The sequence below is a fragment of the Stegastes partitus genome, unplaced genomic scaffold, assembly GCF_000690725.1.
Source record: "Stegastes partitus isolate 25-593 unplaced genomic scaffold, Stegastes_partitus-1.0.2 Scaffold1913, whole genome shotgun sequence".
Classification (NCBI taxonomy): Eukaryota; Metazoa; Chordata; class Actinopteri; family Pomacentridae; genus Stegastes; species Stegastes partitus.
This window is the reverse complement of record NW_007579644.1, coordinates 107,200-120,123: the sequence shown is the minus strand read 5'-3', so window position 1 is coordinate 120,123 and position 12,924 is coordinate 107,200. Positions and strand designations below refer to the sequence as shown.

The window sequence follows — 12,924 nt, the reverse complement described above, 5'->3', positions numbered from 1 at the left end:
GCCTACGTCATACGTCACGGGCACACCTTTCACCTACTGCGCATGTCTGAAATCCTGTATGTTTACTAAATGAAGTTAGTTTCTTGTTGGTTGTTTCCCAACATTTTTAAACAGTTTTTTGGTTTCCAACAAACTGGAGTATCACCCAGTTTAAATGTCTACAGCTGCTTCTATCAGGATCAAACAGTCACAAAGAAATGATCCTTTTATAGTAGTATAGTATAGTAGTATATTTACTACATATATCTCATAACATTAACACTGTTCATACAGTTTATGCAATTCATGCTATTTATAGTGCACAATTCACTACTTATCTATTAGTCTGCCTCTGTTTATATATTAGTGTGTTCATAGCGCTCTGTCCATACTGTTCATTCTGTTTATATTGTAATCTACTTTATATACTATACTGTGAATGGAATTGTTTAAAAGAAAAAGAAAGATACTCACGGATGCGCTGTTATTGTTGTGTATATACCTGTTTAACAACTGATTTAAAATAAAATCTAACATTTTATAACAGTAACATGTTGCCACATAAGCTGCATTTTACACAGTAGCGTTTAATTGACAGCGCGTCCCCTTTAAGACGCCGATGTGACGCCTCCAACACGAACCGCGCTTCGCTGCGTCCCGCTCGGCCTCCATGTATGTGTGGCTGCGTATGTCGCCTCCTCTCCGTCTCTAGTTTACTTCATCTCCCTCCTCTGCTCACCTCCAGCGCCGGCAGCACGATGGCAGCGGCGGCCCCCAACCCGGAGGACTCGGCCCGGAGCAGCGGCGGCGGCGCCAGCGGCACACCCAGCGCGCTGGCCGGAGACGGGGACGCGGAAGAGGCCGAGGACTTCACCTCGTCCTCCCACTGCTCGGAGCTGTCTCGGCGGCAGAACGAGCAGAGGAAGCAGGGCTTGTTCTGCGACGTGACGCTGGCCTTCAGCAGCGGGGCGGCCACCGGCAGCGTCCAGAGCTGCGAGTTCTCGGCCCACAGGTCCGTCCTGGCCGCGGCCACCGACTACTTCACCCCGCTGCTGGGGGGACAGTTCTCCGAGTCGCTGTCTGGACGGGTGGAGATGAAGGAGTGGAGCTCGGAGCTGGGGCCGGACCCGGAGACGGTGGAGAGCGTCATCCAGTACATGTACACCGGAGAGATACGTGTCAGCACCTGCAACGTACACGAAGTGCTGGAGCTGGCGGACAGGTACCATCTGTGTCCACTCACCTGTGTGTCTGTGATGCTCAAAGCTGACAGTCAACGCAGCAGGCCTTGTGTTTGTCTTAAAGGTCCCATATTGTGTCCCCTTTTTAGCAAATTAATACAAGTCTCACATGTCTCCAGAATGTGTCTCTCAATCAAATTTTCAGCACAAAGTCCTGCAAAGTTTGTTAATTTCACCATGACTGTATAATTCCTGGTTTTAGCCCTGGTCCTATAGGCTGTTTTTACTGTCTGTAGCTTTAATTGCAGCTGAACTGGTGTCCCCGCCTCCTTCAGGTAGAAGACTGGCTGTGTCCCACATCATCCACTCACTCCCTACCCACTGTATAGGGACCACTATGTAGTCAACTACGTAGGAAGCACTTCTGCAAAATAACATTTTGGACACTACTCCAGCTATTAATTACGTCACTTGCTAGTCACGATTTGTGCCGTAGCAGCGTAATGCAAACGCATCAAATTCACAGTTTATTACATAGCTAAGAAACAGATAAAATCATATTTCACATATGAAAACATCCATCCATCCATTATCTATACACCGCTTAATCCTCATTAGGGTCATGGGGGGCTGGAGTCTATCCCAGCTGACTCAGGGCGAAGGCAGGGGACATCCTGGACAGGTCACCAGTCTATCACAGGGCCACACTTAGAGACAGACAACCAAGCACACTCACATTCACACCTACGGGCAAGTTAGAATCACCAATTAACCTCGACATGTTTTTGGACTGTGTGGGAGGAAGCCGGAGAACCCGGAGAGAACCCACGCTGCACGGGGAGAACATGCAAACTCCATGCAGAAAGATCCCGGGTGTCCTCATCGAGACGCGAACCGGCGACCTTCTTGCTGCGAGGCAACAGTGCTAACCACTGCTCCACCTTGCAGCCCATATGAAAACATAAACAGGAAATTAGTTAAATTTTAATGATAATTTTCACGCTCTCGTTCGCATTTTCTTTCGTGCAATGCATGATGGTTCATATTGCTTGGTCGGAACTCGGTTTGCGAAATTATTCCGTAAACATTAGCGGTACATTGTGGAGACACCGCACTGTCTGCACCAAGAAGACAGAGAAACATTTGCTAACAGGCAAATTAGATGCTTTGCAGTGTTGACAGCCACATTGTGCACATGCTAACAGCTGCACACATACTGTAGTGGTCCATATGTTCTGCAACAAAATATTCCTCAAAACTGGCCATCAGTCTGATTGGACAATCTTGTCCCTTATTTCTTGCCACACATAATCGGTCCTGTTTTTAAAGTGCTCCATGTGCATATTCCCTTAAACTGGATATTAAAACTAGCCTCTCTACTGTGGCTGCAGTGAAGCTTCCATCCATTCGTAATAAATTTATTTTTCTTGCGGTGACCAGTAGGGGGTATGGATGGTATAATATATTAAATTAAGGACACCAAATAAAACTGTGTGGAAATTAGGCTTAACATTCAGGATCGTCCTATTGCAGTGGTGACATTGGCATCAAAAATAAAAGTAATCCACTGGGTGTCCCGTTGGTCAGATGCTGGGTGTGCATGAAGACTCTTGTGTTCACTCTTGCAGCAACATTTGGCATTGCTGGCAAGCTTGATAGCCTTTGTTTACCCACTCCCTACATGTCTTCATATTCTATTATGCACAGCTTTAATTCCAAGCCTCCATGTTTTTAATGACAAACAAAGCACTGTATAAATGTAGTTTTACCATATAGGACTTTAAAAGGTTTGTCTCATCTGGTTCATCCATTTGAAACACGATAGTAATTATTTAGTTACCAAACCTCCTGTACTTTATTTTCTCTGTTTGCTTTGGTAGGTTCCTGTTGCTGCAGCTGAAGGATTTCTGTGGCGAGTTCCTGAAGAAGAAGCTGAGCCTGACCAACTGCGTGGCGGTGCACAGCCTGGCCCACATGTACACTTTGGACCAGCTGGCGCTACGAGCTGCAGACATGATCCGCCGCAATTTCCACAAGGTGATCCAGGACGAGGAGTTCTACACGCTGCCCTTCCACCTGGTCCGCGACTGGTTGTCCGATGCTGAGATCACGGTGGACTCGGAGGAGGTGCTGTTCGAAGCCGTGGTCAAGTGGGTGCAGAAGAATCCGGACGAGCGAGGCCGCTACTTTGAGGAGTTGTTCCGCCTCCTGAGGCTGCCACAGATCAAGCCCACCTACCTGACCAGGGTGGTGAAGAACGAGCGACTGGTGGCCGCCAACGAGGCCTGTCTGCGGCTGGTGTCGGAGGCAGTGGAGGGCCACGCGATCCGCTTTGAAAACCTCAAATCTGCCGACATGGAGTTCTGGTCGTCCCACATGGCCTCTTTTCAGCCTCGCTTTGGCCAGAATATGGACGTGATCATGGTGGTGGGCGGAGTGTCGGAGGGAGGGGACTACCTGAGCGAGTGTGTGGGCTACTTCATTTACGAGGACCGCTGGGTCAACCTGCCGCACATCCACAACCACCTGGACGGCCACGCCATCGCCGCCACGGAGTCCCACGTCTACGTCGCCGGCTCTATGGAACCGGGCTTCGCTAAGACGGTGGAGCGCTACAACCCCAACCGCAACACCTGGGAGCAGGTGAGCAACCTGACCACGCGCAAGCACTCTTTCGGCCTCACCTGCATTAAGGATATCTTGTACAGCATCGGCGGCCACGGCAACTTCAGCCCAGGATTTAAAGACGTCAGCGTGTACGAGCCCGAGCAGGACAAGTGGCACAACCTGGAATCTGCCCCCAAGATCCTGCGAGACGTGAAGGCGGTGAGCGTGGAGGACCGCTACGTGTACGTGACGGCACGCACGCCCGTGGACACGGACAACGAGGACGGACTGAAGACGGTGACCACCCGCTACGACACGGAGAGCCGGCAGTGGCAGGACGTGGACTCCCTGCCGCTCATCGACAACTACTGCATATTCCAGATGGCTGTAGCTTCCACGAATTTCTACCACACGGCCTCCTGCTGCCCCAAGAGCTACACGGTGCGGGACGAGGTCGCCAGGCAGAAGATCAGCGTGCGCATCTCCGACGAGATCCTGGAGAGCCTGCCGCCGGAGGTGACCAGCATCGAGGGCGCCGCTATCTGCCACTTCGACGAGGACGTCTTCATCATCGGAGGCTGGAAGAACAGCGACGATGTGGACAAGCAGTACCGCAAGGAGGCCTACCGCTACTGCGCCGAGAGAAAGCGCTGGATGCTGCTGCCGCCCATGCCTCAGCCTCGCTGTCGAGCCACAGCCTGCCACGTGCGCATCCCGTACCGCTTCCTGTACGGCTGCCAGCGGTACCCCATGCCCCAGAACCTGGCTCGCCAGCGGGATCGCATGCAGCAGATGCAGCAGCTCCACCGGCGCACCCTCACCCTGCGCCGGCAGCTCCAGTCGCAGATAGAGTGCTGAGCGAGTCGTTCCTAGAACTCTGTCCGAGGATCAAGATCCATCATTTCACCGCCACCGCCATTCATACGTAAACAAGCTGCAGCGGGGTCTTGTGTTGCTCTCATTCTGGGTTTCATTAAAAAAATCAGAACTGTCGTGCCATCAGCTCTCATGCCGTGTTGTGTTAATGGCTGATTCGTGGAAAGCCATGAAGCGCGTGGGCAGGCGTGTGCTGACCAGCTGGAGGTCTGCGAGGAGGGAAATGTAAACATGTGAATAAGAGTGTTATATAGCAGCCAACAACTGAATATCCTTTAGTCATTTATGTTGGTATAGATGCTGTTTATCTGTTTGTACATAAATAGTAAAAAAAAAAAAAAGCTGTTTATATGGATATTTTACATTCCTTTATGCCTCTACTGGAAAGGAAATGTGATATTAGTAAAAAATGGCATTCCTACATTCTTAATGAAGTCTCATTCCATTGTAACACTGTGACAATCTCCTCATGCAAAGTGTAACATCGGTCCAGAACTTAGATCATAGCTGCTCTATTAGAATGGCTCTGCTTGTTACTGTGCAGCCTTAACAACTAAACATGAACTGATCCGGAAAGGCTGTTAAAAACTCCTGTAGACTAGTTTAGATTCTCTTCAACAGTTGTACAGAGTACGTTTCTGTCGTTTTCGTTGCTCACCGCTAAAGTTTCTTCAGGACACACTTGAGAGAGAACTGTAATATCCCAAAAGATGTGACAAGGTGTAATGAAATCATTCCTTTGCTTACCGTTCTGTTCTGCCGCTGCATTAAGCTCTAATCTTTGGAGAGAGAGAGAGAGGAAAAAAAAAGGCGCAATCATTCCTTTATTTTTGCACTTTGGAAGTCTGTTGGTCAGTGTATTCCCATTCATTTAAGAAAGGTGCATCATTTGTGTGTATAAGTATGTTTGTGGGAGTGTGTTTGCGAAGAAGCTTCTCTGGAACGGCACTTTTTCCACATCTAATTGTTTTTAAAAGTCTTAAAGAAGCGTAGGAATTTAAGTAGCCACTGCACTTTGACTTTACTCATTTCATTTGTTTCATATCAGACAAGGTGATTGTATTTTGGAACTGATTTATTTTAGCCAGCTTCCAGCCAGTAAGATTTGATCTTCCTCCAACGAAAAGATTTAAAAAAACATGTTATCATTATCGGCGGATTTGTTTCCAGCATTAAATGTCTAGTAAAAAAAACTTGTGTTACTGTACTTCACTTGCAGCTGGGTGTAGAATGGAGATGTGGTATGTCGATCGGCGGTCTCCTTTTACCCACCAAAGAGACTTAGAACTGACATGAAAAGGAATCAGACACGTAGGCGAAGCAAAAGGGACTGTTATATGAATGTGTTGTGACTGACATTCAGAAATTCCCACTGTCCATGCAGCGCTTAATTACAGCATCGAGGTTACAGAGCGCAGAAATGATATTCATTTCCACTTTATGACCAACATAAATAGCACTGCGAATATTAACTGAAATAAGCTATGTAATTTGCTTTGCATGTGATAGTCTGACATTGTGTCCTTATATTGGATGTAAGAAATGCTAATGTCATCACTTGCAATTAAAGTTGTTTTGTAAGACTGACGGTTGCACGTGTGGTGTACTTCTTCTTTTTGTTGGACTTTAAATATATTTTAGCTTGATTCATTTTAAAGTCTGATTAGTAGTGAAAAACTGGAATTGCTTGTCTCCTAGAAAAACCTTTTGGAAGATGCCCATGGGAACTATGGCTGCTTTTCACATCAACATTTCTATGTTAAAGTAACTTAAGCGTCTCATGCTCCAACTTTTTTTTGCTGCTTAATACAAAAAGGAAACTTGCACGGTTATAATTTTCCATGACTAATCTGCAAGAGAGTTCTGTCTGATAGAACGTCATTTACTTTCATTTAAATTTTCTTGATTCCTGAGTTTTTTTGTTTTGTTTTTAATGTTATATTAAAGACAGAGTTTGTTGACATGCAGGTTCCACATGTGCACAGCAAAATGAGCAAGAACCAGGAGAGAAACACTGAAAATGAAGATTTAGTTACAAAAAAGAAATGTGAGTTGTAGGGCTGCATAATTAACTAAATATTATCATGATTTTGGCTTTTCACAAACATGATTGACTGTGTGACTGACGTTCAAAATGTTCCACTCATGGAAATAAGACCATGTAGCTAAAATTTAATGGTTTCAACTTGGGTAAATCTGACATTAAAATGTCTTTTTTCACACTTTTCACAGTAGTTTGTGATCTCACAGCTGTCTTAGCTGCAAAGCTGACTGTCTGCTTCAACTGCAGTGTGAAATGACTTCAACTTAAACCAACACTTGTTCACAATGACTCTGAATTTGTTGATTTTGAAAGTTGAAGTCAAATTAAGCAAATCTGAAGTTAGAATACCCGATTCTACACTACACCAACCTAGTTTCTCGTCTTACAGCTGTCTGCAGTTTCTGAGCGGAGACTCAAAGCTTCTCTGTGCACAGCTGACTAACCAGTTTCTACTGTAGCCTGCATGTTTCAGGAAGTCGGTAAATCACAGTAATAAATTGATAAGCAGGTGTTCAGCAAGTGAGGTGTGCAGCACAACGTGGAAGTGAAAGCAGCACTGTTAATTTAAATGTGGAAGTGCAATAAAAAAAGTCTCTAAAATCAAAGGATAATTATGATGAACAATCTTAATATTAATTAATGTAATCGTGATTGTCATTTTAGCCATATTTAAGCAGCTCTAATGAGTTGTATGGAAATATTTGGGCTACAGAAAGGATGATTAGAACCAAAAACAGCAACTTTTGCCACCAAAGAAGGCAACACAACTAATTTGGTTGACCATTTAAATCAGCTTTACAACTGCGAACCCATATCTGAATGTCATCCAAAGCAATGTTTTTTTTTGTTTTTTTTTTTATTTAACTACAAAATAAAATACAATACAAAATCTTTACAGTGGCTGGCAATCTTTCCCAATCTTTTCAGAATAATTATTTCTAAATTGAAAGCGATCTGTTGAAAATTCCTGCATTTTTTCAAACCACCACATAAATCACAGAAGAACTAATATTCCAGATATCGGCTCTCATAGGAACCTTATGTCGGTGTCTTTGCATTTGGGGAAGAGAACACATTGTCCCACCTCGAGTTACACAAGTAGCGCTGCTGCCTTCAGGTGCGCCACAGAGGCTCGTAATTCTAAATACACAACATACATCGCTTTTAAATTACTATGCTGAGACGGCTTACATATATAACAAGCACTCGCCTTCACAGTTTAGTTATTTGAACAGCAATATCGAGCATAGTTTATCCATTTATTTTGTTATTTAGGTGCAACGTGGAAAAATTGCGACTTTTCCGACGGCCCCTGAAGGCAGCAGGGCAGCTCTGGCTAACTAACAGATGAAACTGTCGTTCACATAGAAGCGATAAATATCTAAGAAGACTCGCAACTAATGAGAAAATAACCTCCACGGATCGGCAGTACATTTCAGAAAAATGGTAATATTATTTAGCACGATTTAAGAGACAAAAAAGCATGATAAAGACACAACCGACACCAGCGAACTTGTGTGCTAGCTGGCTAAAGCTAACTCCCTGCTGTAGTGCAGCTAGCTGATGCTTGTCTTTGTTAGCAAATTTAGATCATCTTTATTTATTATGGAACAACAGATTAGCTGTTGTTCTGCTGCAGGGTCAGAGCTTTTATGATAACTAATACTGTGCAGCAGTGAGTAAATTATGTGGTTAAATAGTGTTGTTTAGCTTAATGCTAACACCTGGCAGATTAGCTGATACCTGTCCAGCTGCTGTTTACTACCTGACAGTTTATAGGTTTAGCTAAACTCCAACCACATGTTGTGTTGTTTAGGGGTTAAACTGGGGTTTGTGAGGAGGAGGAGGAGGAGCTCTTGTCTAGTGAAATCATGGCTCATAGATTCACTGCAGACAATAGAAAGTAATTAAATCTGTACACAGTGTGTTCATTGTTCAGATAAACAACAGCTCTGTTTCTGTGTACATGTGCTGCAGCTGAATTTATTTTGTTTTTAATGTTGTTACGCTAAACAGATTTTTAAAGGAAAAAGACAGAGCATTGTCATTTTCATTTTTTTTGCATTGTATCCATACCTTTTGGTAATTTGGATGCAACTACATGGAAAATAAATCTGAAGCAAAAAGTGTCACCTGTGCAAAGAGCTATGGTCTAGTTTGGTCCACAAGTCAAAGATTTTCAGTTTAAAATATTCACACTTGTTAAGCTGCAATCCAACAATTTAGACCTGTTTTTTCTTTTTAAAAAATTGCTCAATAGCTGGTAAATGGTCTGCACTTATATTCAAAGCGCTTTACAATGTGTATCTCATTCACACACACCAATGGCGACAGAGCTGCAATGCAAGATGCTGCCTGCCATTGGGAGCAACTTCAGGTTCAGTGTCTTGCCCAAGGACACTTTAACTGTGTAGGGGCGGGGGATTGAACCTCCAACCTTGCAATTGGAGGACAACTGGCTCTACCATCTGAGCCACAGCTGCCCTATGACAACTAATCGACTAATCATTAATAAAAATACACACATCTTTGTGTTGATCCAGCTAAACTATTTACAGTAACTTACAGGTTGACTGTCTGTTGTCTTATTTTTTTATTTACTTCAATGATTAGATCAGTTCTGTTTATGCAGTTATGCCACTGTTGCAAATATTTTGGCAGTTCAGCAAAACTACCAGTAGCAATCCATTTCATACTCCTAAAAAAATTGTACATAGAAAAAAAATATTTGCTGAAAATAAGAATATACTGACAGCTCTGATGGCGCTGGTTATTCTTAAGATTTCACTGTAGACACTGTGCAGTAGCCCAGCAATTAGCCTGAGGCTGTATCGTCACGGTGACACAACAGAGATTGAAATAATTGGTGAAGTCACCTGCTGTGCCTCCTGTGTACGTCTCAGTTTGGATACTGCAGCTGTGTGATTTCAGTAGCTGTATTTGAGTTGCTACTGACTGTTTCATCACTATACCTTCCTCTCTGTGACGTCCACAGATTCCAGAGCTGTCCAACCCCTCGGTGTGTATGAGGGACCCTCAGAGGGTTCAAGAGATCCTGCAGTCCATGGTGAAGGCTGGTTCCAACACCCTGCAGGTATCATCACCGACAGCTCTCAGAAACACTCTGAAATATGCCGCAGGCTGATGAGGTTAATATTACTGTTATTTGTCATTCAGGTCATCTCAGATTTTGACATGACCCTCACAAGATTTGCATACAACGGAAAAAGATGCCCCACCTGTCACAGTAAGTACACTGACGACTTAGAGGTTGCTTACTGTTGCATAGGAAAGTTGGTTTTAGATAAACTGTTAACGTCTGTCACTTTGTGTTCTTTGTTTCTAGATATTCTTGACAACAGCCAACTCATCACTGATGACTGCAAAGAACAGGTAGGAAAGATGCTTCAGTGCAGGAGCAGGGTCATTATTAAACTCACACTGAAACATTTTCTACCATCAGTATACTGTCTTAAAGATAGTGTGACACAAAGTAAAAATAGCTTTTTAGCTGTGTTAGGAGTTTTGTCATGTCATTGAGCTGTACTTATATAGTAACAGTGATTGGTATTTAATAAAAGGTAACAACAAAACTTACTGCATCACTACTAACTACAACTACAAATCATCTCATTTATATTAAGGCTGAACAATTTTGGGGGAAAAAATCCATCCATACATTTTTCTGACACTTATTGGGATTTGATTTGTGACATAATTTTAAGTCAAGTTTCAGGCTGTTCAGTATTCACTGTAGTAGATTTAAAATGTGGTGGAGTGTTACTACAAGAGAGCATCAGAAGTATGACTGTAAAACAACACGACGGTTTAAACTTTGAGTCAGATGCTCCTTAAACTCTGAACAATGTGCAGCATAAACAATTCCTTAAAGTATGTTGGAATTAAATCAAACTGGATTACAGCATCAGTCTTATTAATTAATTCCAGATTCGTAGATCATAAAATTGCATCATTTGCTGATTGCATTGTTTGACATTCTGATTAGTTGCTCAACAGTATTGTTGAATGTGGTTGTTTTCCTACTGAACGCTGCAGTAGGACATGAGTTACATGCAAGTTCAACTTCAGGAACTAGTTTCTCTGAAAACAATCAACTATTATGATTTGGAGTTTTCCCCACTTCACTTTTTTTTTTAAAAAACAGCAACACACTTGACTTATACTCTTGTTTGATACTTTCAGTCTTTTGCACTGACCCTGTCTGCCATCTAGTGGCTCATAGGAGAAATACAATATGCAGAAGACGAGCTGATATCTGTGACTTACGTCTTATCTTGTAGTATTGCCGACATTAAAAGGGCTGTTCTTCTGTTAAATAGTAGTTTTATTTTCTGTATCTGCAGTGAGAAATAAATGAAACTTATCAGGAGAAAATAATGCAAATGTTTACAGATTGTCTGGATTTTGTCACTGTCGTAGCTGAAGGCAAAAATAAAACAAACCTAAGAGGAACCAATCCTGTCTGTCTGGAATTCTCAAAGTCAAATCAAGTTTATTATCATGTTGCTGTACATACAACAGTAGTACAGGCAAGATGACAGAGCGTTTCTTGGGATCCAATAACTTAAAGCAATTTAAATAAACAAGTGTTTGCCAGTTCAGCATTCTGACAGCTTGTGGAATGATGCTGTTGATCATTCTGGAGGTTCTTCCTTTAATGAAACGTTTGCCTGATGGCAGCAGTTCAAACAGTTTATGGAGACTCTGGCTCTCCACCACACCTCTGTAAAAAGTCCTGAGGATGCTGCCAGGGAGAGAGGCTTGTTTCAGCTTCCTCAGGAAATGCAGTCTCTGCTGGGACTGTCATATAATCTGACATGAAAGTTCCCACTGAAGGTCTGAGGGTGTACAGTGCATCTCTAAGGCTAGCTGGTGTTAAATATAAATGTTTCAATGTTTACTGACCAGATAATCTTCACTCTGTCCCGTCTTCTTCAGCTGAAGGAGCTGCTTAACACGTACTACCCCATAGAGATCGACTCCACGCGGTCAGTAGAGGAGAAGCTGCCTCTGATGGTGGAGTGGTGAGTATCGAAGTCACATAGTTCATATTTATGTTCAACACAAGCTGCCATTATTAGTGTCATTCCATCTCAAATCATCAACCATCTCTGCTTCGCCTGTAGCATAAAATATGGATATTTGTGAATTTTAGTCTGATATGTCAAATACTTTCCATTCAGCACAATGTTTCTCACACTGACATTTGAGGATGTTCGAACAACAATATCTCAGGAACTAATAAAGATAAAAGCCGGAAACATGCTGAAAGTGAGTCGACGGGCAAATATTTTTTAAAGTATCTCGGAAAGTACTTGACACATCAATCTAAAATTTCACAGATACCATTTTTAAAATTCATAGTTTATGATAAAAAAAAAAAAGTTTCAAGCAACCTGCGTTACAAACTGTCTCCCAGGTGGACTAAAGCTCACGAACTTCTGGTCCAGCAGAAGATCAAGAAGGACATGCTGGCGTTGGCGGTGCGCGAGTCTGAGGCCATGCTGAGGTACGAGAAAATCGATCTGGTGTTCTGACTGTTTAGAAAAAAGCAGATATGTTTTAATAACGGGTGGATGTTTTAACAGGGAGGGCTACCAGCTCTTCTTCGATCACCTGTACGAGCACAGCATCCCGCTGCTCATCTTCTCCGCCGGAATCGGAGACATCCTGGAGGAGGTGATCCGCCAAGCCAACGTCTTCCACCCCAACGTCAAAGTCTTCTCCAACTACATGGACTTCGACGAGACTGTGAGTAGCAACACGGCAAACTGCAGCTTTCCTCCCACAGAAGGGGCTGAAACGATGGTTTGACTCGATCTGTGCAAACAGGGGCTGCTGAAGGCGTTCAAGGGAGAGCTGATTCACATCTACAATAAAAGAGAAGGTGCGCTGCTCAACACGGGGCACTTCCAGGAGCTGCGAACTCGACCCAATGTTCTGCTGATGGGAGACTCTCTGGGGGATCTGACCATGGCTGATGGAGTTCAGGACATGGAGAACATCCTCAAGATTGGGTACCTCAATGACAAGGTACGGAAAAAGCATGCAATCTCATGTTGATGAAAATGATTTGGATAGGAGTATTTAGTGCCTGTCAAATCAGGGCTGCGCGATACTTAAAAAAAACCTGATATTGTGATGTTTTGTTTTCGGCAACATGAAATAAATGCGTTGCGTTTTGTCAACAACGACCTAAAAACCGGTTTTTGGTCA

General features: G+C 43.4%; 2 protein-coding genes across 2 annotated transcripts in view; both read left to right on the top strand.

Moving 5' to 3' along the window:
- Window positions 1–517: 517 nt before the first annotated feature.
- Window positions 518–6,230, top strand: LOC103373141 (kelch-like protein 11). The gene is made up of 2 exons (XM_008302960.1): window positions 518–1,201; window positions 3,041–6,230. The coding sequence occupies exons 1-2, from the start codon at window positions 654–656 to the stop codon at window positions 4,623–4,625; spliced, it is 2,133 nt and encodes a 710-aa protein (XP_008301182.1). The 5' UTR covers window positions 518–653; the 3' UTR covers window positions 4,626–6,230.
- A 1,764-nt stretch (window positions 6,231–7,994) lies between these two features.
- LOC103373139 (cytosolic 5'-nucleotidase 3-like) overlaps window positions 7,995–12,924 on the top strand; it is a 7,647-nt gene continuing 2,717 nt past the window's right edge. Inside the window, exons 1-8 of the mRNA XM_008302957.1 lie at window positions 7,995–8,133; window positions 9,683–9,781; window positions 9,865–9,934; window positions 10,034–10,080; window positions 11,647–11,732; window positions 12,128–12,217; window positions 12,297–12,459; window positions 12,541–12,741. Coding sequence (XP_008301179.1) covers window positions 8,131–8,133; window positions 9,683–9,781; window positions 9,865–9,934; window positions 10,034–10,080; window positions 11,647–11,732; window positions 12,128–12,217; window positions 12,297–12,459; window positions 12,541–12,741 — 759 coding nt within the window. The 5' untranslated portion in view covers window positions 7,995–8,130. The remainder of the gene's footprint in view (window positions 8,134–9,682; window positions 9,782–9,864; window positions 9,935–10,033; window positions 10,081–11,646; window positions 11,733–12,127; window positions 12,218–12,296; window positions 12,460–12,540; window positions 12,742–12,924) is intronic.